At 27.1% G+C, this 27,056-nt stretch overlaps 4 protein-coding genes across 6 annotated transcripts; 2 read left to right on the forward strand and 2 right to left on the reverse strand.

Moving 5' to 3' along the window:
- Positions 1-685: 685 nt before the first annotated feature.
- Nup107 (nuclear pore complex protein Nup107) lies at positions 686-6,208 on the forward strand. Its single transcript, XM_089227240.1, has 16 exons — positions 686-885; positions 977-1,120; positions 1,201-1,340; positions 1,403-1,555; positions 1,646-1,771; positions 2,202-2,300; positions 3,599-3,798; positions 3,880-4,119; positions 4,194-4,467; positions 4,553-4,749; positions 4,903-5,101; positions 5,158-5,295; positions 5,370-5,546; positions 5,611-5,733; positions 5,844-5,945; positions 6,014-6,208. The coding sequence occupies exons 1-16, from the start codon at positions 840-842 to the stop codon at positions 6,122-6,124; spliced, it is 2,469 nt and encodes an 822-aa protein (XP_089083366.1). The 5' UTR covers positions 686-839; the 3' UTR covers positions 6,125-6,208.
- A 3,412-nt stretch (positions 6,209-9,620) lies between these two features.
- LOC107174206 (TAR DNA-binding protein 43-like) lies at positions 9,621-12,907 on the reverse strand. Of its 3 annotated transcripts, XR_001505947.2 has the most exons (7): positions 12,384-12,907; positions 12,124-12,281; positions 11,925-12,062; positions 11,386-11,643; positions 11,170-11,320; positions 10,668-10,742; positions 9,621-9,734 (listed from the first exon to the last, which is right to left on the reverse strand). XR_001505947.2 is itself a non-coding variant. In XM_015525068.2 (6 exons), exons 1-6 carry the CDS (start codon positions 12,628-12,630, stop codon positions 9,688-9,690), a joined length of 999 nt encoding a protein of 332 aa, XP_015380554.1. In that variant the 5' UTR covers positions 12,631-12,907; the 3' UTR covers positions 9,621-9,687. The 3 variants fall into 3 exon arrangements, 2 of the variants coding, with proteins under 2 accessions (XP_015380554.1, XP_089083368.1); XM_015525068.2 differs by lacking the exon at positions 10,668-10,742; XM_089227242.1 differs by lacking the exon at positions 9,621-9,734 and having other exon boundaries at positions 10,525-10,742.
- A 164-nt stretch (positions 12,908-13,071) lies between these two features.
- Positions 13,072-15,340, forward strand: Prosalpha6 (Proteasome alpha6 subunit). Its single transcript, XM_089227244.1, has 5 exons — positions 13,072-13,293; positions 13,980-14,230; positions 14,334-14,493; positions 14,766-14,975; positions 15,037-15,340. The coding sequence occupies exons 1-5, from the start codon at positions 13,291-13,293 to the stop codon at positions 15,247-15,249; spliced, it is 837 nt and encodes a 278-aa protein (XP_089083370.1). The 5' UTR covers positions 13,072-13,290; the 3' UTR covers positions 15,250-15,340.
- A 992-nt stretch (positions 15,341-16,332) lies between these two features.
- Positions 16,333-26,612, reverse strand: LOC107173797 (arylalkylamine N-acetyltransferase 1-like). The gene is made up of 4 exons (XM_089227245.1): positions 26,498-26,612; positions 20,909-21,116; positions 17,382-17,658; positions 16,333-16,631 (listed from the first exon to the last, which is right to left on the reverse strand). Exons 2-4 carry the CDS (start codon positions 21,114-21,116, stop codon positions 16,424-16,426), a joined length of 693 nt encoding a protein of 230 aa, XP_089083371.1. The 5' UTR covers positions 26,498-26,612; the 3' UTR covers positions 16,333-16,423.
- Between the last annotated feature and the right edge of the window lie 444 nt (positions 26,613-27,056).

Raw genomic sequence — 27,056 nt, forward strand, 5'->3', positions numbered from 1 at the left:
ATATTATGATGACACGAGGAAAAAATACGACATATCTCAACAAATCGGAGAAGCGTTAGGACCTGACACCCAATCAATCTCCAACATCCTTCAGTTTATAAAAGAAATTCAGCTATACAACCTTATTTAAGCCCTTAATTCTACAATGTAGATATAATATTGTAATTGTTAACTAATTTTAAATTACTGTAAATTTGTAAACTATAATGGCCACAGAAGCCAATGTTTTATTAACATCAATAAAAAAAAAAAATAAAATAAAATTCAATTCTTTAATTTTATTTGATATATATATATTTAATTATTGTAATTTGGCTTTTTTTCCGTGGCTTATTTTTGTCATGGCTTTTTTTCCCTGGATTATTTTTCCCGTGACTTTTTTTTCCTGGATTTTTTTCTTGGCCTTCTTTTTCCGTGGATTTTTTTTCTGTTGCTTTTTTTCCCTACATTCCTGGTGGACAGAATAAGTTGAATTTAATTTATTTTGAATTTTGGTTTATGTCTGTCTTAAGAACTATGAAAGTGACATACAATAACATTGTACGAAATCTGTACAATGATTTAGATACATGTATGTAGCTACACTGATTTGATTATGACCAATCAGAGAATTTTACTTCTTTTATCTAGATTCTAGATTCCCGGCGTCTAATCGAGTGTGTTATCTATTCTGTTAAAAGTTAAAACGCTGTAAATGTTAACTGTTTTCGATTTTTATTTGTCATAGAGTTTTTGATTATGTTCATCATCTTTCGACTAACGTTGCTCACAGAAAATAATTAAATGACGTTTGTTTAACTATCCAAACAAACTAATATAAAAAAATACTAATATAAAATATGGATGATTCCAGAAGAGCTGCTATATTTGCTGATTTTGACACAAGTAAATACATTTATATATTACATTGAAATGATTAATATTTTTATTAGAACCTTTCATTTTCATATCTTTACTATATTGTGTATTTTTACAGGCCAGAATGAATCCCAATTAGATTTTACTGATGATTTGTCTAAATCGAAATTTAGAAAATCTCAGTTCAATTTGTCTGTTTCATTAACACCTGGAGAACTTAGTGCTATATTTGATACTACTGTAGCGCAACCAAAATTAAATTGTAAGATTAAAAATCGTTATTATTGTCCCTAAATAATGTAAAAAGTAATAATTAATACTTTGTATTATATATTTCATCAGCTGAAAATGGATTGTACAATCAGTTTTTAGATGTTCTTCAAGCGTTTCGCATTAGTTCACCTCTACAACTTTTGGAAATTCTTCAATACTTTATTGATAACTGCCTAGACACCATATCCATTTTAAAAGATCAAAATCAAGTAAAAAAAGATGTAATTTTGTTAAACTACTTTATTTATTATGTTACTTTTTGTACTTGTAGCGTGCAGATTGGTTAGAACAGGAATTGAACACATGGCGTTTACTATTAACACTATTTCAAGTACAACATTTAGAGCCTGAAAAAGTTGACAATATAGTTAGTGAACGAGATTTAGCAGATGCATTGTTCAAAGAAGATCAGAAATTAAAAGGGGTAACTTTAATTTGTGTTTTAGATAATGAAAAAGTGTGTATCAAATGTAAGTATTTAATTCTATTATGTTTAAAATTGATTTATATTCAGATACAAAGAATTGTCGATTGGTTAGAGCATTGTGCTGCTGAAAGTATGGAAAACGAATTCATGAAAGATGCAAAACACTTCTCTGATGAAGAAGTTGCCTGGCCAAATACTTTGGGTCAACTACTGGTATATATCTGAGTATCAAGTGATTAATTTATCATAGGACACTCATTATTCAAAAAGTATTGTTGTTCTTTGAACATATTTATTTGATATAATATCAAGTCGCTACAAAATAAGGATTTTATTAAAAATTTATATTCATTAATATTTGCAAATAATAACCAACATTTTAAGGGGTAACCACTACAACTCTACGCAATTATACTTTAAATATTAACAACTCAAAAACTACTCTTATGAAATTTGAGTTTTATGTAAACGAATAGAAGTTATCTGAACAATTAAAAAAAAATCATTTATGGTTTTTAAATAATGAGTATTCAATGATAAAAAAATTACCCAGTATAATATAATTTAAATTTGGTTCTACAATTTAAAAGTACTAACATTTTAAAGCTTTACTTATAAAGTAATGTGAATTATATGATTTTAGAAGAAAGAATTAATATATCAAAGTTCTGGGGCTATGGTCACTCAATTAGATCCAGATGCACCTACCAGGCAATTAAGATCTATTCATGATCTTGACCAGGTTTATATGCTTACTTATTATAACATTTATTATTATTATTATTAGCTTTTGTATAATAAATGTAAAATTAATCGTCTTGAGCGAACGTCATATCTGCATTTGCTGTCTGTCTTACAAATGCAGAATATAAAAAATTATACGTTCTGAATAAATATACAATCTGAATTAATTAAACTTTGTTATGTATAATTTTAGAGTGAATTGATATATCATCAAATTTAAAAGTAAAAATATTATTTTGATGTTTAGTTTTTTTATATATATATATTTCGATTTTAAAGAAAGTTATGAGCATTTTAAAATGTTAAAAAAATTTAATATGTGTTGTGTTAGTAAGATGCAGACAAGGCATGTAAGTATGGTGTCCTCTTAATGGGATGTTCTACCGATATTTGTTATCTCCGTCTTACAATAGCGTAACAGAAAATTTTACGCTCAGATCATGTTTAGTTTACTCAGTTTGAAAAATAGAGAGAATTAATTGATAAGCACTTATACAATTTAACACGTTCACTGCTGATGATGCCAATTGGCATCATTTAGCATGGTTCAAATATGCACACTCAAATATATCACTCAGCATTATCTAAACATATTTGTTAATACGTGTGTGCAAGTCGCATATCAATATCTCAATTTAAAGTTTATAATATTTTAAATTTATTTTTGGATGTTTACTTCCGCACATTTGAATGTGTACTGTCATGTGATCCGCAGTCAATGTGTTAAAGATAAGGTTATTATCTAGGTAATGTCATAGGCTTTTTATTATATTTTAATTTTAAAAACAAGTTATGAGTATTTTAAGAGTACAAACAATTTTCAGTTTTAATTCTTTCCTTAACTCATTCAACTCTCTTGTCTATTTAAACTTTGGATGTTGAATATCATCCAAAGTTTAAATAGTGATGTCACAAAGTTTTTTAAAAATAAACTTGTCAAGTGTTTGACCTTTTATTTTTTTCGAATGGCTAATATGTAGAACCATAGTGTTCTTTTTCTTAAAACTTCCATGGAATTAATAAAAATCAATGTGTTGCATATTTAAATCTAAATGAAAAATTAAACAATTAAAAAAACGTTTTGAATTTGTAATTATCAATTCTTAAAATATAGTTTACGTTGATTTTGAATGGTTTGAAACTAACTCATTTCAGTTATTTGTGATTGATTTATACTTGTTATTTTAATCTACTTATAGAGTATAGACCTTAATAAAATAGCATCATAAAAATTGGTTTTAAAACTACCTAATATATTGTAATTAATAGTTTCTAACATATTATGTTATTAAATAGGTTGACGATGACAGACTGTTAACCCAAGTGTTTACTGAGATTCGTTGTGGTCGATTAGAAAAGGCTGAACTGTTGTGTTGCCAGTATGGTCAGTTTTGGAGGTCAGCGATATTGGAAGGATGGCGGCTGTATCATGATCCATTTTATAAACCTAAAGAAGAACAGAAGCCTACAGACGAAGTACTCGGGAATCCAAATAGGTGTTTAGTTATTTTTTGTCTCTATTAGTCTTAAAACACTGTTATTTCACATATGATAATATTTGTCATTTTAAATTGTAGAGATGTTTGGAAGGTCTGTGCTTGGAAAATATCATCAGATCATAAAACTTCCCCATATTGGAGAGCTACAATTGGTATATTATGTGGAAACATTGATGCTGTATTGCCTGTCTGTAACCGATGGGAGGATATTTTATGGGCGCATCTTCATACTATAGTAAACGTAGCCGTTGAAAGCCATATACAAACCCACAAGTCCAACAACTTTATAAGTTTACCTGAAAAATATTGGGAGTATAAGTAATAGGATTTTTGTTTGTTTTTAATAATTTTTCTGCAATTTGAAACTGCATGTGCATGTATTAATTTTATAGAATGACATTGGATGATATTGTAGCTGAATTGAAATCCAACCCTAAATTGGCAGTACGTCAGGAAGCACATAAACCAAAACGTCAAATTCAGCAGTACTTTATGACTAATCAGTTTCGCGAGTTAGTAAATATCATGGCAGATTGGGCTGAAAATGGTTTGGAATCGGATCCTCAATTTTTGCGTTTTCTTGCACATTTGATCTTGGTTATTCGTTGGGCTGGAATTGAACATGATGAGCTGGCTGCCAATTTAATTTTACAAAAATATATTGAGGTATATTTGAATTTAAAAACATAAACAGTAACTCATAAATATTTTAATTATTCTACAAATTTAATCCAATCATAATTTTTGTTAGGTCTTAATTCCCATGAATGATCCAATGTTAGTAGCTTATTATACATCTCAATTGGAACCAACTAGTCAAGTTATAATATATTCTAAGTTCCTAGAAAAAATGGTTTTCTCAGAACAACGTTCTAGTGGACTCATGGCTGCTGAAAAGTTTTCACTACCAGTTGAAGAGATTACAAAACAAATTGTTGAGACATACAGGTGTGTATATTTTTTTTTCTTCACATTTTCCCTTATAATAGTCAATAATTAAAAATTTGATATAATTATTATAATAGTATGATATATTAAAATAAATTATTTTTTATGCAAAGTAAAATAATGAAAATATCTAACTATTAAAAAAATTTATAGAAACCGATTCACCAATATGACAAATGGTCAAGATCTATTTTCAGAAATTACCAACGATGATTATGAACTAATTTCTGCATTAGATTGGATAATTTATTATCCTCACCAAGTAGAAGAAGCATTTGTGCAAATCAATGCAGTTGTACGTAATTTTGTTGCTCAAGGAAAAATCCAAGCAGCCCGCTTAGCATTTAATAAGGTATATTATTTTATTCAAGTCAAGTAAAACTATATTACCATTAAGTAAAACTTTAGGTTCAGAAGGATTCAATCTGTAGATTATTAAATAAAGCTGATATTGATTTTGAAAAACTTTTGGAGTTGGATATGATATCAGTTTCTGGAAAAATACAATCACTTATCTTGGAATATTTAGCATATAAATGTTATTTGGTAAATAATTTTCCATAATTTTGAATGCCGAGTGTGAGATCTCAAATACAATAATCTATGCATTTTTAAATTAGGACGCAGAAGAAGGATTTGCAGAATGGTTTCATGAATATCATCAAACCAAACCAATTGAACCTATCAAACTGCTAGGTAATGTAGATTATGCTAAAAAATTGATCTATGACCACAACATGGAACAGTATCAAATTGCATTAAGTAATTGGAAAAAGATTGTAACAAGTTCATCACAAGTATGTGCAGCTATTTTGTCGTAGGTATTTAAAATTATGATAAAGTATTGATTTAAATTTTCAGATTGTTGTCGAACAACTCTTTAATTTGCTTTTTTTCCCCAATGGTTGGCTTGTTGACCATGAAAATGAGGACAAAAATCGTCATGAACACTTTGAACTTCTTCGAACTATATGTATTCCAAAGGTGATCTATGGTGGTATTTGCCACAGACATTTTTTTAATAAACTATAATTTTAAATTATTTGTAAACAACTCACGTACACATATTAAACATGTTTATATTTTAATTTCAGATTTTTATGCTGTTACATACTATACTGCATAGTGCTGAAAGATATACTGAATGTATCAAGTTGGCTGGTTACATAACAGACAAGAACAATAAGTTCTATCAAGTAATTGCAATTAGAAAGATAAAAAAATATATAAATAATTATACATGTTCATTATATTATTTTTCCAGTTATTTTCTCAAGCTGATTTAAAGAAATTATTAGCAAAAATTGCCGAATCATCGGTTTGCTTAATGGAATCACATAATCAACAACTAGATCCTTGGGGATTTGAAAAATAAATGATAATTTTTTATATTTTTAAGAAAACGTGATGTCATATTTATTCTTTCTGTATACATGACAGTAAATTTCAGCACAATCAATACAGTTTTATATTTATTTTTTAGAATCCGATGACTCATTATATTGCGTTGGAATTAAGGTAAAGAGTAATATTAAGCTTCTTCTCAGCTTATTGAATTAAATGTTTAAAATATATTAAATATATATTTAAATAATATCATTGATTATAAATACTATTATTTATTATGAATGATAATATTTTCAAGTACATTTAAAAGTTATAGGATAATGCATAACAGCATGAAAAGACACAAAATAAATAATTTTTGCTGAATTTGTGAAAAACTGCAAATTGGGATTAGGATTCTTAAAATAATTTTTAAAATCATAATATTTTATTAAATATGTCACCTCCAACTCAATAATATATATTTTTTACAAGTTAACCTTCATTCTTTAAAACAATTATGACATGTTGAATGGTTCTATTCGGTATGTAAGAAATCTATTACATTTAACAATGCTTTTTTAAGTAATATTCATAACTGTGTTGATATTAATATGTTAGATTTTGACACTATAACTACATACAATTGCGCCTCTTCGTCTGGTCTTGATTCTATCCCCCTATTTTGGTATAATATTGGAGATTGGCATTAACTAAACCATACATTCATAAGCTTGCACAGGTATTCTTGGCAGGGGAGGCAATACCTTAGCTAAGGAGGTCCAGACTCCAATCCCCCTATTGGTAGGTATAATATTATATTTTGGTGAAGCGGAAAATCTTGCAGGGGAGGCAGCCGCCTCCCCGTGGGCATGGTTATGCATACATTATCTTTTTTTTCATTATTTGAAAATATACAATCTATACCGGTTGGCATAATAAGTATATGTGTTCTGAGTACAATTTTAAATTACAGTAATGTATTAACATGTGTAGAGAAATTATCCATTGATGACACTCATTGCTTGCTTTTATTTATTTCTCTTTTTCTTTTCGATTTATTAAAGTAGGTTTAACTTGTGAGGGATCCTGGCACCTGGCACCATTTGCGTTTTAGGCGTCTGTTGGGTGGGGGGGTTCCGAGAATGGAGGGTGTAGCAAGATTTTTATTAGTGGGTTTTGGTTAGATAATAGTCGATTTTGGAAACGTTGGTAATGTATTTTCGCTTCTTCATGAACCGATTTTAGTTTTAAGTCAGAATGTATAGAATCGTTTGAGACGTAATGAGCATTTAGAAAATTACAAAGTGCCATATTTTGGAATGTTTGTATTTTTTTGATGTTTGATTTTTTTGCATTTTCCCAGAGTTGTATGCCATATGTCCAGACAGGTTTTATTAAAGATTACTAAATTAACAATTTAGTGTTAACGTGGGCGTGTTTGTTATTTACAATATAAGTACATTATATAATCTATCCTTAAAATCTGCAACATTTCCAGAAACATGGAAGGTCAGTTAAGTCACTCAAATATAGAAATCTGGTTGGTCACCAACTATAGACCTTTATCAAAATGACAAAATTAAACAGTATTATAACTTTTTGAACCTTAATTAATGGCTTGTTCATGTGTTTGTTAGTGAACAATATGGGTTATGTCATACTAAATCTATGTTAACTAATACATAATATTCTATTCCTTTCTAGTGGAAATCATTGCTTTAGGTGGACAAGTTATGTTACCTTTGTTTTGCTTTTTATAAGGTAGATCATGGCATAGGCGTGCTCAGGCCTCTTTTTCAGGGTATGCAAAAGACTGCCACTGGCGTGCTCTAAAAGTTATTTTAAGAATGTAAAATTCTAATAATTTATACACTTACACAATACACAAATGTTGAAAAGTCTTACTGTTTAATTAAAAAAATATTGTAACGTCATATACTATGACAAAATATAAAAAGTATGTATTACACAAATACTTAATAGTTAATAAAATAATAATTAATAACTAGATATTTCAATTTACTAATAGCACCCGGCCATAGGTATACGTCAGACGGAAGTTAGCATAACAATCGCCCTATTATGATTTTAATACGTGAATCAAACGTTGTCACTGCCGTTAGTCTGATATCATTTCTATCATTTTTTTTAAATAATTTTTTATCATTATAAATATTTTAATATAGGTACGTACTAATTATTTTTCTTGTGCATAAAAGGTTTTTTTCTTGTGTCGATTTTCAAAGAGCTTCAGGGTATGCAGCTGCATACCCTGCATACCCCCTGCGCACGCCTATGGATCATGGTCTTCTAGAAAAATTTAGTAAAATGGGTATAAGGGATCTATTATTATCTTGGTTTTCTTCTTTTTATAGCAGTCAGTCTCGAGTAGTTAAGATCAATAACTCAGTTTCTAAAAAAATCAAGGTCCTGTCAGGTGTTCCACCAAGGTGGGATTTATTAATAATTTATATTTGTTCATAATTTATTTATACATTTATCCCCACTGCTTTTTATTTTATTTATAAATGACCTATACAATTGTCTTAAAACTAGTAAGTTTTTACTATTTTCTGATATGAAAATATGCATGCCAATCCCATTCACTCAATAATAGGAATTCTCTGCAACATGATTTAGATCAATTTTTTATTTGGTTCTCATTTAGTGGCATGTCAATGTGTTTGTATTTCCTTTCAATGTCAATTGCGGATTTCATCACTCACCAAGATCCACCCTCTAATCAAAGCCTAATTGAGGCTCAAGAATTAATGTAGTTGTATTAAAATACAATTATATTTAAAAATCTCCATACAATTTTAATTAACATGTTTTTACTAATATGTAAATCTTTTTTTTTTTTTTTTTTTTTTTTAATGTGTTTGTCACACAATAACAACATATTTTTAATAGTTATATTGCTATCAATTTTCATCTAAAACCATTTATAAAAGTAATAACAAAAATTAACTGTTTATTTAAAAAAAATATTTATATTAAATTATTAATTTCAAGTTTCTTTTAACTTATGAAAATTGTTTAATCATATCATCTGTTGAGACCATAATCTTCAATGAAGATATTCTATAATAATTATTTATAGGTGTATCATAATATTCGTTTTAGAAAAATAAATATATTAGTCCCAAGAAGGGGGCGGGGGAGCTAATGGCTCCATAGCTCCTTCTTTAAACCCGCTATAACTGTTCTGTATCTCATATTGATTGAGAATATTTTATTGACAGCACATATTCAAAATGTGCCAGTCAAGTTCGAGATCTTGGTATTATCCTGTCGGCCAATTAATAATTTAAATATTGATGTTTATTTTGTTCTCAGTTATTTCAATATTTATCTTCTTCATGTGTTAATTTAATGATAATTTTAGTCTCCCAATACTATACTCTTTGAGGTGTTATTTATTTATTTTATAATTTCAAATTAATTAATATCTAATTATATTTAAACACTTTACCTATGTATTTATTAAATGTCAAAACAAAATTATAGATTATAGAAAATGCAGAGATACAACAACTGTGTAATCAATAATATAATATTTATTTTGATTTTATAAAATAGGATATATTTTTTAATAACTAATGTAATCTAAATAAATAGAAAAATTGCATTTGAGGTTTCAGAATTTGTACGATCTGTAAAACAAAATAAAACAAATATTAAAAATGTAATTACTACACTATAGTGCGACCAAGTCAATAATATCCCCAGTTTTAGATTGCTAAATTTTCAATTTCATAACTTGGTTGCACTATAAATAGTGAAAAATTTGATAAATTAAAAGTTTAAAAATGATTTGTAAAGTACCTTTTATATATAAGGTATAAATGTATCTATAACTTAAAAATAGCAGAATTTCATTTTATATTTTAATTAAATACTGTTATACTTCATATATATGTATATATATTGTATTTGGTATTAAAAAAAATGTATGGTATATTATTTCATGACTATTATTTACAATGTCTAATGAATATCAGAGAATAAAAACCATTATATCATACAATTACAAGTTTTAAATAGGAAATTGAATATATTAAAAAATGTCATTCATATTGACACGAATAAACAAAATACTTCATTTTAGGTTAGATAGGACTATTGTCCTGTACATGTGTATAAGCCAACCATGGTTTTAATATTGAATATACGGCTGAGTCTTGATAAATGGATTTCTTCCCCCCCCCCTAGAATTTAATCTATTTATCAAGATTAAATTTGAGTCATTGTGACATGACTGTATTATTTACTTTAAAAACCTAATTTTTTCATAAAAATATTTAATATTACATTTATATGTTTTTTTTAAAGTATTCTTTGCCCCAATAAATTAAAAACAAAAAACTTCAATGTCATAAAATCAACAAAATTAAATTTAACTAACTAATCTGTTCTATGTAATAAAACTTATAAATAAAAATGTTGATTCACTAACATCTGCTTTATTTTAAATAGGTATTTATATAAAAATAATGACATAAATAATTATCAAATTTTTAATAAGTAATAAGTTAAACATTATTTGGAAGTAAGGAAAATATTTAAAAGGACCATGGAATTCTCACCTTTAATACTGATGACTAGGCTGATACATCCATCATTCATATTAATACCACACGCTCTCGCTCACATGTCGTAAACTGCTAGAAAATTCTCACATTACATCAAAGTAGTATCGAAATATTTTGGTAGAAAACTATTACTAATTTCATTATTTATATATATTATAAATTATAATAACACTCAATGGAAAGATGAAAGAAAAAAAAACAAAACACACAATATTTATAATAACACTCACAAAATATAACAGTCATAAATTACAATTTATTTGTTTTTAACACATAATACTATAAATGAATTGTAATTGTAATGTGATTAAGTAATTAAATAGATGAAAAGTATTTTATTTTTTATTTATTTAATTGGTTTGAATTATAAGAACAAGTTAATTAATATGACTAGGATAAATGAAAGGAAGAGAAGATGAGGACACACCTTTGGTCAATCATTAACCATCACAATTCACATTAATTTAGTCTAAAAATAGTAGATTACATTAATTACCCCGGCGTTTCCAGTCTTGTACTTTTCCATATGTACGATGGGTTTGGTAAGGAATTGGTTGTGTTTGATATGCAACTTGGTTAAGTGCTGCAGCAAGCATTCCATTTGTTAGAACACTGCTCATATATTGCTGGTTACTAACTTGTTTATCCTGTAACATAATATTGGCACCAGTTTATTAAAATTGAAAAAGATGAACGCTATTATTAAACTTACCCTGCTTTGGTCAGATTTAGGATTTGCTTCAGATATATGCAGAGATACTCCCTTAACAATATGATCTTCATCACAAAGACTTTGGGCTACAGAGGCATCGTTAAAGGTAATAAAACCAAAGGCTCTAAATGGTTTTGGTATGAATACATCAGTGATTTCACCATACTGAGAGAAATATTTACTTAAATCTGGTTCACTAATATCTTCAGTAAGGCGGCCAACAAATATCTTATGCGGTACTTTAGAATAATATCCTTCCTATTAAAATATAACAAAAAAAAATATGTTTTCAAATCTTTGTAATATGTAATCGGAAAATTCTTTATAGAAGAATATAATGTTTTTAAATACAATATTCTAAAATATATTCTTTTTTTTAGCCTAATAACTTTTAAACATTAAACTGTAAACTATATACTAGGAAATAGTTTAAAAAAAAATAGAATCAAAACAAAATTGTAGCGAATATAGGTATAGTAAGTGTATTCTTCATAATAAATGTATTCAAGTTAATAATAATTACACTTATAAAATATTACTTTTGAGGCAGGTATTTTGACTTCAACCCATCGATTATTAACATAATGCCGCTGTCCAAGGGCTTTTGCTTGAGAACTATAATCTTCATATCGAATAAAACCAAATCCTTTAGAATTTCCAGATGCATCTCGCTTTATCTGGATATCAATTAAGTTGTAGAAAACTTTCAATTAATGCAAATTTGGCACAAATTAATACCTGAACCATGACTAGTTTTCCAAATTGTACAAAGTATTCTCGCATTTGAGTTTCTGACAATTGATAAGGTAAACCCAAAACAATCAGATCTGTACAACTCATATTGTGGTAACCTTTTGATGGTTTGCAGTCAGTATCTTCGAGTTTTCTTTTATCGCCTTTTAAGGAAAAACAATTGTAATAAATGGAAAACCTATCTACGTAGTAGTCAACTCAATCTGGACCATTATCTAATTATTAAGTAGTTAGTAGTTACACACCCTTGGGATGGACACAGTAGAACTTGTGACCAGCCCAACTGCCTTCGGGAGCGTGGAATTTACCGTCGTACAGTCTAAGTGCTCTATACGGTGAATATGAATCGAGACGGAACTTGAGACCTGTGACTCCGGGAAAGTATGCGCTCAATGTAGCTGTTGAAAGAGTACCATCGCTCTCCAATGGTATCTCCATAAAATCTTCGCCTTCGCACTCACACACCGGAATATACTTTTCTATGTTTTCCATTGTTAATATATTATTATATTATTTACAAAATATTATTTGACTAAAAGCGTCAAATTTAAGCAACCAGAACTTTTGAATACCGAATAATAGATATTAGAATATAATATTCAATACAACAATATTGTAAATTAATGTTATTGTGATATTTCGTGAATGTTTTGTCAAAAACAGTATAGTAAATAATAATTAATAACAATAATAGACAATAGTCAATAGTAAGTAATAATGTAGTGTAGAAAAAATAAATTTAGAATTTAGATATTGCAACTTTGCAAGCTATGTATAATAAAAATTAAAAACATAGTAACAAATAACAATACAAATTACAAACTTTACAAAGTACCTACATTATCAACAGTTTTATCGGACATCGATGTTTCTGTTGGGAGTGCTCAGGTTGTCGCCACTGTATCGTGTTAACCTCAAACAGTCGTCCCGGTTCAATTCAGTTTGAGTAAAGCAAAACAACAAGTCACTAACAAAGTAACAAATAATATTATATTTTCAACAGATATAGATTACAAATTACAATATTCGCTAATCATCGTTCGTCAATTTTCTGATTTTTATTGACTTTTAGTTCTCATTTCTGCAGACAATTGATAATTACTTTGGCCACATCGGGTACAAAGTATTAAAAAATAAACCAATCCAAACACTATGGTAAGTTCAGTATTTGATTATTGTTATTATTTTAATTATTATTTCTTCTCTGAACTCCAATAACCGAAGAATTACTGTAAAGATATTGCAGTGTTATTTAATGTAATATTGTAGTATAGGTAATCGTTAGTGTTTAGAATATTATAAAAATTGTTTACCTATAAGGCTATAACCCTGTTTTGTATTTTTCATTAGAAGGTTTTACATTTATGAATTTTGTATAAAAATTTGGATATTTAGTTAAAATATTTAATAACAACAGTTATAATCTTCAGGGAAATCAATTTCATTTTAATATGGTAACAAGTTACAATGGTTTATGTTGTATAACTACTATTTTATTATTTATTTGTTATATTGCTTTTCATAATTGTTCAATCATTCATAGAATTGAATATTGATAAGATTTTAAGCACATCAATTTCCATACTTTTTTTTAACTTAATAAAAGTTCACATTGGTAATTTTGGGTTAAATAGTCTATTTTATTAAAGTTAACGCTTTAATCTTTAAGTAAATTTTATTTATTTATAATATATTTATGAAATAAATATATTACCTACATGAAAAATTGCATTATTGAGATATAATCAAATTATTCTGCTACTGATTATTTTTATAGTGTCTTGGTATTCATTTTTTATCCACCTGAATTTAGTTTTTATTAAGTTTATTTTTTATTTCAGTTTCGTAATCAGTATGATAGTGATGTAACAGTATGGAGCCCCCAGGGCCGTTTGCATCAAGTGGAATATGCTATGGAAGCTGTAAAATTAGGTTCAGCAGTAGTTGCATTAAAGAACAAAACACATGCTGCTATTGTTGCTCTTAAGCGTGCTCCAAATGAATTATCAGCTTATCAAAAAAAAATTATACTTGTAGATGATCATATTGGATTTTCATTCTCTGGTTTGTTGGCTGATGCTCGCATTCTTAGGTAAAGCCTAAGTAATATTTATGTTTTCCAAAATTATTCTGTTGCTTCATTGTATTGATTTCTAAAATTGAATAAATAAATATTTGTATTTATGTGTTTGTAGTAAGTTTATGCGATCGGAATGTTCTTCACATAAGTTTGCCCATGGAGATGATCTTCCAGTTAATAGATTAATGATAAAAGTTAGTAACAGAATGCAATTGTGCACACAGCGGTATGATAAACGCCCATATGGGGTTGGTCTGCTTGTAGCTGGTTATGATGTGAGTATTTACTACATAAATATCATAATATATAAAATTTAGTTCTTCTATGACTTGATGTAAGAATGATCAATGTCAACATTGATTATTATCCATTAATGCTATATTTAAAGAACATTTCTTATCATAATATAAGTATTGGTAAACTAAAATCTAAATTGCTAGTACCTATAAAGTGGTTCAAATGTTATAATAATAAGGGTCATTCTTGCTTCAATCCACTTTGTGATCCATTAAGTTAATAGTTTAAAAATCAATATATTATTTAATAGGATAATGGTCCTCATATTTACCAAACATGTCCTTCTGCAAACTACACAAATTGTAAAGCTATGGCTATTGGCTCAAGATCACAAAGTGCTCGTACATACCTAGAAAGAAATTTAGAAGCATTTAAAGAGGCAAGTTTGGAGGAATTATTAAAACATGGTATGAGAGCTTTGAGAGACACTCTGCCTAATGATGTAAATCTAACTTCAAAGGTAATTACTTTTTATTTAAGGTTAACTGAACTCTTATTAATTTATCTAATTCATTTTATAGAATGTTTCAATTGCTGTTGTGGGTAAAAATCAGCCATTTGAGATTTATGATGAGGAAAAAACTCAAGCAAAATTATCATTAATTGAAGGCGAGGAAAGGAGAGCTCCAGTTCCAACTACTGATGCATCAGGTAGTGGATCTCAGCCACCACAAGATGGACCTGGTGCCCCTCCTAGTGATTCTGTACCAGCAGTTGCAATGGAAACAGAATAATCATAATGGAACTTAAGTTAAGAAATGAAAATATTATTCTTTTTTTTTTACTAATATGCCTCAGTTGATTAAATAAAACATGGATATTGAATTTTTACTCTATTTATTTTAAAAACAATATTAAACATTACTTAACGGTAATATTATCTTTTGATATACATTTGTGTAAAGTTATTTACAGATTTATGTTTAATACTTTTCTTCGATTAACTTGTCTATAACATGAATTTTATATCAGTAGAACGTTGATTATTCATCTCTCAATTAATTGTCTTTCTTGAGCTGTTGCCGTTGAGTGGGGGTGCACTGGATTGGACATTACGAGTAGGTATTTTGAACACTTTTTTAGTCAAGTTACAGTAATGTTCTCTCTTGTCTCAAAGTATACCTATTTATTAACTTAATTATTTATTTTTATGAATCATTAAATTTCAAAACAATATTGTTTTTACCATTTATATTTAGTAAAAGATATAATTTTAACATAATTATTGAAGTTTAATTTCGGGATAATTAACCTTCCTGATAGGTACATAAGTGTGGAGGATTCAGGGATGCCAGATAGATACCCCATTACCTTTTTTTCAATATTCATAGAACAGTAACTATGAATTATATTTTTAATGATTAAATACGGTTCCTAAGAGATTTAACAATACAAGTTTTTATGCAGGAGTTGTATGCAAAAAACTAAAAGATCAAAGTTGACAGTTTTCAAATCATGGCATGTACTAGCTTGTAATTTAATCTATGTCCACTGATTATTCCTAATTATATATCAAATAACATTATGATCTGAGTCCATAGTCTTCAAATCATGATATACAATTATATAAATTAATTAAGCCACATAAATTTGGCATCGTACAGCAACTCTACAATACAAAATATGCATTGCAATACTCTTTTCAAGGGGCTTGTCTAAATTTGAAATAATCAAGTATTTATGAAAGAAAAAAAACAATTGTCAACTTACTCCTTGCATAATAACTGTATACTTATATTTTTTTATTGATTTCTATAGACTGATAGCAAAGTGCTACTTGTATAGGTACATTAATAATTTATATAAACAGTCGAAAATTTTACTCTATGATGTTATAATAATTATTGTAACATTTATGCTTTATTGGTTCCACAAATTACCAATTTAGTTAGGTTAGGTTAATATACATTAAATATTTTCAAGAGGTAACACATGGACTTTAAAAAATGTATGAGGAGGCTGTGTCTTGAACACTACTTCGCCCTGCTTGTTCACATAATCCGAATAAGGCAATGAATATTTGCATTGAAATCCAAATCTTTCAACAGCTTTTGCAGTAAAATGACTGGAGCACTCCACGTACATCATTTGATATTCTAACTCCAATGCCAACTCTCTAGAAATTAAACTATTATTAAAATTTTATTTTTATTTTTTAAATAAAGAATTAGAAACTAATTGTTTAGGTTTATTTTAGCACTTTACACTTATACAGGGTGTCCCATAAAGATCTGACAAAATGAAATAACTTTTGTTCTAATCAATATTTAAAAAAAATTATGGTATTGCTTATCACTGATCAGTCATAATTTCAATACCTACTTAATTAGATCTATTATTTTTTATCTGTTTAAATTGGTACATGTATTCATACATACAACATAAAAATATTGTAAAGTTTTAGTTTTATTTTAATCTTTATTAAAATAATTTGTAAAAAAAAATAAGTACCTTATAGCCTTATATAACCTAACCTTATGCTAGTGGATATATACATATATTGCCTTTTTTTTGAGGTGTTAGTGTTGTAATGCCTGGCAGTGACGTATTTAGGGGGAGGTATAGGGGTAAGGGGATAGATCCTTTTTGTTCTCTTATTTCTCTTATTTATAGTATTGTGATGTCGATGGTAAGTGAACTACCTCCTCCCTTTATGGAAATTAAATTCTTGTTCACGTATATCCCCTCTTGATATAATCCTAAATACGTCACTGATGCCTGGGGGTGTAAAAATGGTAAGTTCGTCTCTGTCTATTGCTGAAAATGGATGATTAGTCAACAATAATATTATTGATGTCTAGAATTATACATCAATTGTCCTGGAAATATTGATATGTTTATAAAAAAATCATGAAGTGTAACATACTTTGACTTGTTGACGAGGGCTTTGCAAACCCCAAGTCCCCTATATACCTCATTGACTGTAATAATATTTATCTTCATAATACGATCTACATTTGGATACTTCCCAAATATATCAATTTCTCGTCCAGCTTTGTCTAAGATAACCAATATATCATTAAACTTAGAACTTTTGTTCTCGTCACCGCACTGTTTTTTTTCGTCACTCCTGCACACTGTGCTATTCAATGCAGCACCCATCATTTCACCTGTCTGTGTAGATATTGCCATAAGCGATACTCCTAAGTAGAAAAAAAATGTAATTATAAATGTGGATGATACTTCAATTTACAATAGACACACATTTCTTATTATTCGGTTTTTTATACTAAGGCGACTGTCCTTACTGTTAATTTATATTTTAAACAAACATCAATAGTAAATGTTTCATAATAATAAATAAAAAAAATATAACATAGTGGCCGTACTGATTCATATTATATTATACAAATTAGTAAACATGTTTGATGTCACTTTAAATTACAACAAAAATCGATATTCTTTGTTAAAACAAAGTCCATCCAAATTTCTACTTCAATTGCCAATAAAAAGAATCTGTGTTTATAAATTTGGTTACCAAGTATTTCTTATCATTTTTTTGGGGTTACACGAATTTATTCAGGCTATACTGTAACCTGAAATAAACCGAGTAACATAATTCCATGCTTGGCACACAATTACCGTGTTGAACCAACATTATAATTATTTGATAAAGTATTTTAACCAAATGAGTTTCATCGCTCAACACTAAAATATATTAAAACAGGTTATGACATTTTTCTCCATAAATGAGATACTGATGTTTTCCTCCAAATATTTTTTTTGACTAAGATCTAACCATTTTCTTATACATATTAAAATATTTAATCAATATTTGAATATAGAAAAACCAAATATGTGGATCAATTTTGTGAAACAAATTCAAACAGATATTTATTGTATAATAGTAAGTATTCTTATTCCAAAAAAAGCAGGTAAGTCGTGTATGTCGCTCTGCTGTACAGTAGGTTACAAGTGGGTTACTGTAATGAATGGAATTAAATTTGAATCCAATGATATTATATCATTGTATACAAAAAACGATTCTGAGCGAAGACGGTTTATCTGTCTAGGATATATTATAGATTATTAAAAATTTTCAAATCTTAGATTTAAAAAGAAAATTTTTTATGAATTTCTAGCTTAAAATAATTTCTGTATTTTCGTGATTTTTACATAATATGTTGTCAAAACTCAAGCTTTGAATGCTTGAAAAAAAAATTGTGATTATGTATTCCTTTTATTTTGCAACTGCTATTGTAAAAATATGTTAGGAGCCTTGTATTAAATTTTCAAATCTTAGAATTAAAAAGGAAAACTTTTATGAATTTCTATCTAAGATAATTTGAACATTGCCGTAATTTTTACGTATTTAGTCAAAATTTGAACTTTAAATTTAAATGCTTATAATAAAAAATGGTGACTATGAATTTCTAAAATTTTTTAACTGCTATTGTTACAATGTGTTAGAAGCCTTGTATTAAATTTTCAAACTTTTCTACCAAACAAATAAATTTTTATCGACATTTATAGAAAAAAACTAAAAAAGTTGAAAAATTAAAATGCCTATGAATAGTTCAACTTAGTCGAAATTTTTTGAAAATTGCATGGTGGATAGAATATACTTATATAAACATTCGGTGAAAATTTCATGTATCTATGGTTATTTATAACCAAAATCGATTTTTTCGAAAAATGAGTGTGCGTAAAACTTCCCGTTTTTCCCTTAATTTTTAGTTTGTTTTTCTCAATTATTTAGAAAAGTATTAAGAATTTTTTACTTTTGACCCCCCAAAGTACCAACTAGATTCACTTTCTGATCGAACGAGGTACTGAAGTCAAAAATCGAAGCATTTTTACTGCCCCAAAACGTGATGACAGACACAAAAAAAAAAAAAAAAACACATCATGGTAAAATCAATACATTCATCGCTCCTCTCTTCGTGATTTTTACGTATGTTGTCAAAATTAAAACGTGAATGCTTGTAAAAAAAAATTGTGGCTATATATTTTTAATATTTTTCAACTGCTGTTGTCACAATGTGTTAGGAGCCTTATATTTAATTTTCAAATCTTAGATTTAAAAAGAAAAACTTTTATGAATTTCTATCTAAGATAATTTGAACGTAATTTTTACGTATTTAGTCAAAATTTGAACTTTAAATGCTTATAAAAAAAAATCGTGCCTATGTATTTTTAATATTTTTTAACTGCTATTGTTACAATGTGTTAGAAGCCTTGTATTTTCAAGCTTTTCTACCGAACACATACATTTTTATCGATATTTATAGAAAAAAAAACTAAAAAAGTTGAAAAATTAATAATTTTTAATTTCAAATGCTAATAAAAAAAAAGTGTGCCTATGTATTCTTAAAACTTATAAGTTATAATTTTTTAATCACTATAAGAATAACTTATGAAGAACTTTGTATTAAATTTTCAAGTATTTTGATACGGCCAAAAAAATTTTATCGACACTTCAAAAAAAAAAATTTCAGAAAAATTGAAAAATTCATTTGTCTATAAATATCTCAAAAAAAGTCAAAATATTTTGAAAATTAAATCATGTAAAGAAAATACTAATCTGAATAACTGGTAAAATTTTCACGTATCTTAACATTCAAACCCACTTAAAATACTTCCTATAATGATGCTTCGAGTTTTCTCTATAGCTACTTGAAGGAAATTTATGGAAAACTTAGTGTTGTATTTTTAATCCTTAGTTATAACCACAAAAAATTTTATGATTTTTCAACTTCAAAATTACTTGCAAATTTTCACGTTTTCGACAGATTTCGTAAAAATTTGAACTATAAATATTTAAAATTTAAACTTATAAAAAAAGTCGTGACAAACGATTTTTAATTGTTTTTAAGATACAATAAGAACAACTTATAAGGAACCTTGTATTAAATTTTCAAATTTTTTTGGTCATCCAACATTTTTTTACCGACACTTCAAAAAAAAAAAATTCTCAAAAAAATCGAAAATTTCAGTGGTCTATACGTAACTCAAAAAAAATCAAAATTTTTTGAAAATTAAACTGTATATAGATATCACTAACATAAACATTTGATGAAAATTTCAAGTATTTATAGTGATTAGTTTTTGAATTATAATCATATAAAAAATCGATTTGGTCGAAAACTGGTTTTGCGTAAAAATTCCCGTTTTTCCGTCATTTTTTTTTTTGTTTTTCTCGATTTATTTGAAAACAGCTGGAAAATGTTTGACCTCTATAATGCACCAAGGATATTCAATTTTACATCGGAAACTATCCCCGAAGTTTGAAATTGAAGCATTATTTCGACTAGTTATGTTGTACACAGATTAAAAAAAAACACACATATCATTGTAAAATCAATACATTCATCACTTCGTTGAGAATCTAAAATATTAAAAATATACTTTTTTTAACCATTAAATATTAATTATTAATATCCATTAACTTACCGTATTTCAATAAATCATTGCAAAAATTTTCAAATTGTATTAATGATTCTTTTTCTTTCAATAACCCTATGCTTGCGCTTAAAGGTTCATCTCGACAAAAATATTGTCTTAAAGAGTTCTGTACAGTTTGTTTATCATTAATTGTAATGGGCACTATGTTAAAAGAAACTTTGTTATTTTTGATTTCATTCATATTATTACTCGACATCTGAAAGTAAATATAATTATGTTTACAATATATACCTGCGAACCACTTTTAAAATTATAACTATTGGTTAAGATTAAAATATGTCTCCACAAATTAATGATCAGGAATTTTTTTACTTGCGCATTTAACTACATTTTTTTTAACCATTCTAATAGTAGATAATTTGCAGAACGTTTTGTTCAATCAAAACAATTCATCTACCCATACATTTGTAGGTATTACTCAATGACTATGACTTTAAAATTTGTAATATAAATTTGATTAATAGGAAATAAATTACCTATTTATCAAAACTAGGCCCTGATTGGGCTTTAATTCTCCACAATAGTAAGCAATTGAATGACTGTTAAGTGTTTAATTTCAATACACCAGCTTAATACTGTATAATGTTTAACATAGTACACTCATTGTTCAAAAAGTAATTAAGATTTTGAAGATATATGGTTTTGAGTAATTGCAAAACAACATTTGTCTTAAAAAATTATATTTTTAAATATTTTTTATTCTTTTAATTTTTTCCTATTTAAATTTCAACATACAGTTTTAATTCTATACTTTCGAAAGCAGATTATTTTTAACGATTAGAAACTTAATAAACAGTTTGTTATTAAAAGCATGGATACTTTTTTGAAATATGAGTGTTTAATGATAAAAGAATCATTAAGCACTTATACGACAAATAGACGATAGTAATAATTATTCTTAACATCATGTTTAGGTACTTTAGAGATTAGTCGTTTGTCATTGATGAAATATAATCCATAAGTACATTATATCAACATCAACTTAATTAAATTATATCGTTTATAAATCTTAAATATTGGATTTAGATTTAAATTAAATAAGTGATTAATACGAATCTATGTTGTAATAAAATCGTATTTAATTTGTAATAAAAAATTTGTGTTTCTAGAAACATGAAATTACATATGAGAGAATAATTTAATTAATATCAAATTTTTTTTCGAAAAAAACATTATTTTTATGCGACTATTAAAATATTAAAAACTAAATATCTATTAATTCATTTTAACTAATTTATGTAAAACCTCAGAATATGTACTTCCAGGATATTTCTTTCAATCACTATGAATAAAGTTCATTTTAAAGTATGAATTCGAATTTGCAGTGTACCAGACACCAGTGTTGGCCTTCATTGTATTTTTAAAATATTAGTATAAATTATTCATTAGGTTATGCATTAATGTTGTATTCAATTCATTTAAATTATTGCTATTTGTTAATAATTTCTACGGAGTAATGAGTTATTTTCCACGTTATTAAAATAAGTTATGATGACTTATGAATGTAAAGTGTATGAGAAATCTTAGAGACTACTAGGATAGGTATTTGAGATCAATTAAAAATCAATTAAATTTAAATTCGATTCTGAAAGTTTTATATAATAATCAATAATATTATTAAAGATCCTATAAAAAAAGAATTCGAATTCAAATTCAAATTCAAAATTCAAATGTAATTATGATTTATGACATATGACTATATGGGTTTAAGTATATAAATGTATGTAACCTGGCAAGATTAAATTTTGTTTAATCTATTGAAATTTAAATTAATTCAGATTGTTGAAATAATATCTGTATATGTATAAAACAGTAATCTGACTGATTATGATAATAATAAAATTGTAACTAATAAGTAACTAAATAATAAAAAAATAATAACTAAATAAACTAATAAACTAATAAACTAATAAATAACTAATAATTATCAAACTAATAACTAAATAAGTTACTAATTAATATGTATAAAATATTAAATTTCAACAATCAGCTAGTTTATACATATTAATTTAGTTTTTAAGATAATAACTATCATCATAACCTATTCTATAAGTTATAGCTTTTGGCGGCCGTAGCTTTGTTCACGATACATTTTAGCAGTGAAGGTTCAAAATAAAATATGTTTTACTAATAGTTTTTCAAAATGTAGTCTACAAAACTTCTTTGTAGACAATGTTCTTCGCTGATCTATTAGTAGGCGACAAAATCGCCAAGCTACTGGGTGAGCTTATGCGTGAGCAAGCTACGTAGAACTGCCCATGTGAAAAACAATTTTCTCGCAAAATTATTCCTTCAAATTTGAGAGTTTGGCCTTGAGACTTGTTTATAGTCATTGCAAAACAGACTTTGAGGGGAAACTTTAATCGTTTAAATTCGAACGGAAGATCATTCGGAATTGAAGGGATTCGTGGTACAAACACAGTTTCCTCTTTCACACATCCAGTTAAAATTGTGGCTTCTACTGTTCTACTATATTGCGATGTAAGGCTTTGACTTTAAGCCTGGTCCCGTTGCACAGTTTAGGTGGTTTCAAATTTTGCAACAACATAATAGGTGTGCCCACGCGCAGAATAAGCTTATGATATGGCATACCGGTGGTTTCAATGAATTTAAAAATTCAACCGAATAATTAGTTGCATCGTCTATGTTGACCACCGTATCTATTGAAGTATATACATTTACTTCCCTTTCAAAAGACATCAGCAGTGTATCATCGATAGCCGCCACTTGGTTATTTTTTGGAGTGAGTATAGCACGTTCACACAACCATTCCATAGGCTTATCATGATTATGAGCAATATCTGGATACATTTTTGATATTAAATCCTGTAGTTACAACTGTGGACAAACTTTCTGGGATAGTTATCATTTCATCAAACGATGGATAATCACCATTGCCAATTTCAAGTAAAAGATCTGCAAATCTACCAGCAAACTTTTCCTCTCCCAAGTAGGTATACCCTCATATTTTTTGACAGTTTGGATATATTAATCTGATGCCATAAATTAGATCTTTTAAGACATGACTTGACTTCATCAGTTCTGGTCCCTTTTGGTACTACTGGTAGAGTCTGCCTAAAGTCTCCAGCCAGTAAAACCGTTACACCACCCATTAACCTTTTATTTTTTAGATGGAAACCCTCTGGCCGCCGTGTCGTACCGTATTTCCCGTAATCGGTGGACTGCTATAGTTATTATTATATGAATATAGATATTCAAATTACATGTAAAAAATTATTTTTACCGATTTCAACCCTTTAAAATCAAAATTTCGAAAAATCCTTTCTTAGCTGATGCCTACGCCATAATAGCTATTTGTATGCCAAATGTCAGTCCAATCCGTCCAATGGTCTGAGCTGTGCGTTGATAGCAGTCAATCAGCTTACTGTTTTATATATACAGATAATAACAATATAAATTAATGTCTTTAGATGCTATGAGCTATAATATTATAGTTAAAATTGAAAATACAATAAAAAATAAAATTTCAAAAAAATCTAATATACATTTACGTTTCTTTTAAAAAAAATTAATAATAATAATAATGATATAAGTTACAAATACAAAATATACGTAAAAATGTTTAAATTATTGTTTTTGATAATAAGAACATACAGATTTTAAAAAAGTTAGGGAATCTATTTTTTTTTCCTAAAAAAATGTTTTAATATTTAAAACAACTCGGGAGAGTTAACATATACTTCCTACAGGTAACTATAAAGTTAACCCGGGAATTTCATGGTATATAAAATAAAAATATAGCCTACTAATTTTAAATATTGAATTACATTTTTATGGATTTTATACTCATCATAATCCTTCAGTGTATTTTAAATTCTGTTTAAGTTTTTTTTGTCATTTTCTTTACTCTCCTATTATTAACTGATTGTATAATTGATCTGGTTTTTCAATATTTGAATAACAAAATGTGTTATAGGATGAACACTGTGAAATTGTCCATTATAAGTCCTATGAAATCTTTCAGGTCCATTTATGGTACTAAAAATACTTGATAATTCGATAGACAAATAAAATGTAATTTCATAAAATAAGACCGATTTTGATTCAAAAACAGGTAAAAATGCATAAATAGTCTCAAAAAATTCAAAACAGCAAAATAAAATTTTTAATTTGAGTTTTCTGTATCATGAAACACATTTCTAGCTTACTTTGCTATTTTTTAAGCATCTCATAAGAAATATGTAAATGCTATAAAATCTCAACCCTGCAGGTCATATATGGTATATATACCGGTATGAAAGTTGGCAACAACGCATAAAACTTCGTACGCAATCGTTTAGTTAAAAATCAGGTAAAATCACACAGAATCGTGTATATAGTCCGATAACGAACGTGCGCAATCGTGTTTTACTCGGTAATTACTAATGATCAATCAATATAAATAAATAAATAGTAAAAATGGACTAAGTATTATAAATACTGCATCTAATATTGTTTCATGTAGATAGTTAATATTTACGAAAAAATGAAAAATTTCAAATATTTATAAATAACTTAAAAATTGTTTAAATATTTTGAAAATTCATCAAGTATAGTAATAGATAAAATAAACATTTGGTGTAAATGTAAGTTTCTACAGCTATTCGTTTTTTAATAACAACAAAATAAAAATATCGATACCAGAAAAATTCAGTGAATAATGAATATTCAATGTTGTAATTCTAATGCTCATAAAAATTTATTTCGAATTTCTGGTAGACATTTTAAAATTTTTTATTTGATAAAAGTAGATAAGCCCACGAATAATCTTGTATTGAATTTTCAAATCTTACATTTAAAAAGATAATTTTTTACAAATTTCTAACTCAAAATAAATTGCATATTTTCGTGATTTTTATGTATTTTGTCAAAATTTTAATTTTCAACGCTTATTATTAAAAAAAAATTTATTTTTAATATTTTTTTTCTACTATTGTAACAATATATTATAGAAGTCCTGCATTAAATTTTAAAGCTTTTTTACCTAATGAATAAAATCTGATGTCATTTATGAAAAAAAAAACTAAAAAGATTGAAAATTTAAAGTCTATTTTTTAAGTAATTTTTTTTTTGTTTTTGTTTTTCTCAGTGATTTTGAAAACTACTAGAAAATTCAAAATTTGACCTCCCCAATAGTGCAACTAGATTCATTTTCCAATCAGAAAGCTACTAAAATTGAAAATCGAAGCTCTATTTCAACAACTTATCGTAACTATATAAAGAAATACACATCATTGTAAAATCAATATATTCATCGTTCCACTCAAAATTTAAAATGGAGGTGAGCATGCTTGAAAAATCACCTTTTACATAGTATTTATTAAAACATTGTGTATTAAAACTATGTATAGCGATTCTGAAAATTTTTTTTGATATTAAATACCTAAATACTCATATAATATAACATAAAAATAAATTAATAGGTATTCAAAAATACTTATTACTAAAAAAAGTTATTGGAATAATACATAATATAATACGTGTAACATTTTTTATATATTTTTTATTAAAATTAAAGTAATTAAACATTTTTTTAGACAAAAGTTTGTTGCAAAAATCTATAAAAATAATACTTACCCTAACACTATTGTCATTAAATCAATTAAAGTTCATATAAACGTGTGACCGATGTATCGCGTCAAAGAGTAATACTGTAATATGCATATCTAGTATATAATACATACATTATTAGGTATAGTTACTAACGTTTGAAGTAGGTACCTACTTATCGGTAATAAATTGTTCTCTTGAAGACAGTGTGTAGGCGCAGGCTATCTCTATTCTGTTATCGTATTAGGTATTATTACATATTAAGTATTTATTTTGATGTATGCACTATGCAGATATAGTGAATCATAAATATAATTTAAAACATGATACTGTCATATTAAATCTTTATTGTCTATAGTGATTACCTCTGTTTTTTAGAAATTAAATTCTATACAAGTACCTCTTTATTATTTCTCAATCATGCACAGACATTCAATAAAGTTTGAAACTAGACTTTATAATATTCTAGGTAAAATATTTTCTACCTCCTTCATATAACCTTTGAATTAAATCAAACTTAAACGAAAGTCATTTGGCTGTCAGATATGAAATATAATTTTCCAGTATTTTCCTAACTTTAATCAAA

Source organism: Diuraphis noxia, unplaced genomic scaffold, assembly GCF_037042655.1.
Source record: "Diuraphis noxia isolate RWA-SAM2 unplaced genomic scaffold, SU_Dnox_SAM2 contig0004, whole genome shotgun sequence".
In the NCBI taxonomy this organism is placed as follows: domain Eukaryota; kingdom Metazoa; phylum Arthropoda; class Insecta; order Hemiptera; family Aphididae; genus Diuraphis; species Diuraphis noxia.

Coding starts and splice junctions, on each gene's coding strand:
- Nup107 (XM_089227240.1), top strand. CDS start 840: ATGGATGATTCCAGAAGAGCTGCTATATTTGCTGATTTTGACACAA. Junction 5,296..5,369: donor TAGCATATAAATGTTATTTG/GTAAATAATTTT, acceptor TTTTTAAATTAG/GACGCAGAAGAAGGATTTGC. Junction 5,547..5,610: donor TTGTAACAAGTTCATCACAA/GTATGTGCAGCT, acceptor TTAAATTTTCAG/ATTGTTGTCGAACAACTCTT.
- LOC107174206 (XM_015525068.2), bottom strand. CDS start 12,630: ATGGAAAACATAGAAAAGTATATTCCGGTGTGTGAGTGCGAAGGCGAA. Junction 12,282..12,383: donor CTACTGTGTCCATCCCAAGG/GTGTGTAACTAC, acceptor TTTCCTTAAAAG/GCGATAAAAGAAAACTCGAA. Junction 11,321..11,385: donor CTAAATCTGACCAAAGCAGG/GTAAGTTTAATA, acceptor ATTATGTTACAG/GATAAACAAGTTAGTAACCA.
- Prosalpha6 (XM_089227244.1), top strand. Junction 14,494..14,765: donor TGCTTGTAGCTGGTTATGAT/GTGAGTATTTAC, acceptor ATTATTTAATAG/GATAATGGTCCTCATATTTA. Junction 14,976..15,036: donor ATGTAAATCTAACTTCAAAG/GTAATTACTTTT, acceptor TTCATTTTATAG/AATGTTTCAATTGCTGTTGT.
- LOC107173797 (XM_089227245.1), bottom strand. CDS start 21,116: ATGTCGAGTAATAATATGAATGAAATCAAAAATAACAAAGTTTCTTTT. Junction 17,659..20,908: donor CAATGATTTATTGAAATACG/GTAAGTTAATGG, acceptor TTTTCTACTTAG/GAGTATCGCTTATGGCAATA. Junction 16,632..17,381: donor GCCCTCGTCAACAAGTCAAA/GTATGTTACACT, acceptor TTTAATTTCTAG/AGAGTTGGCATTGGAGTTAG.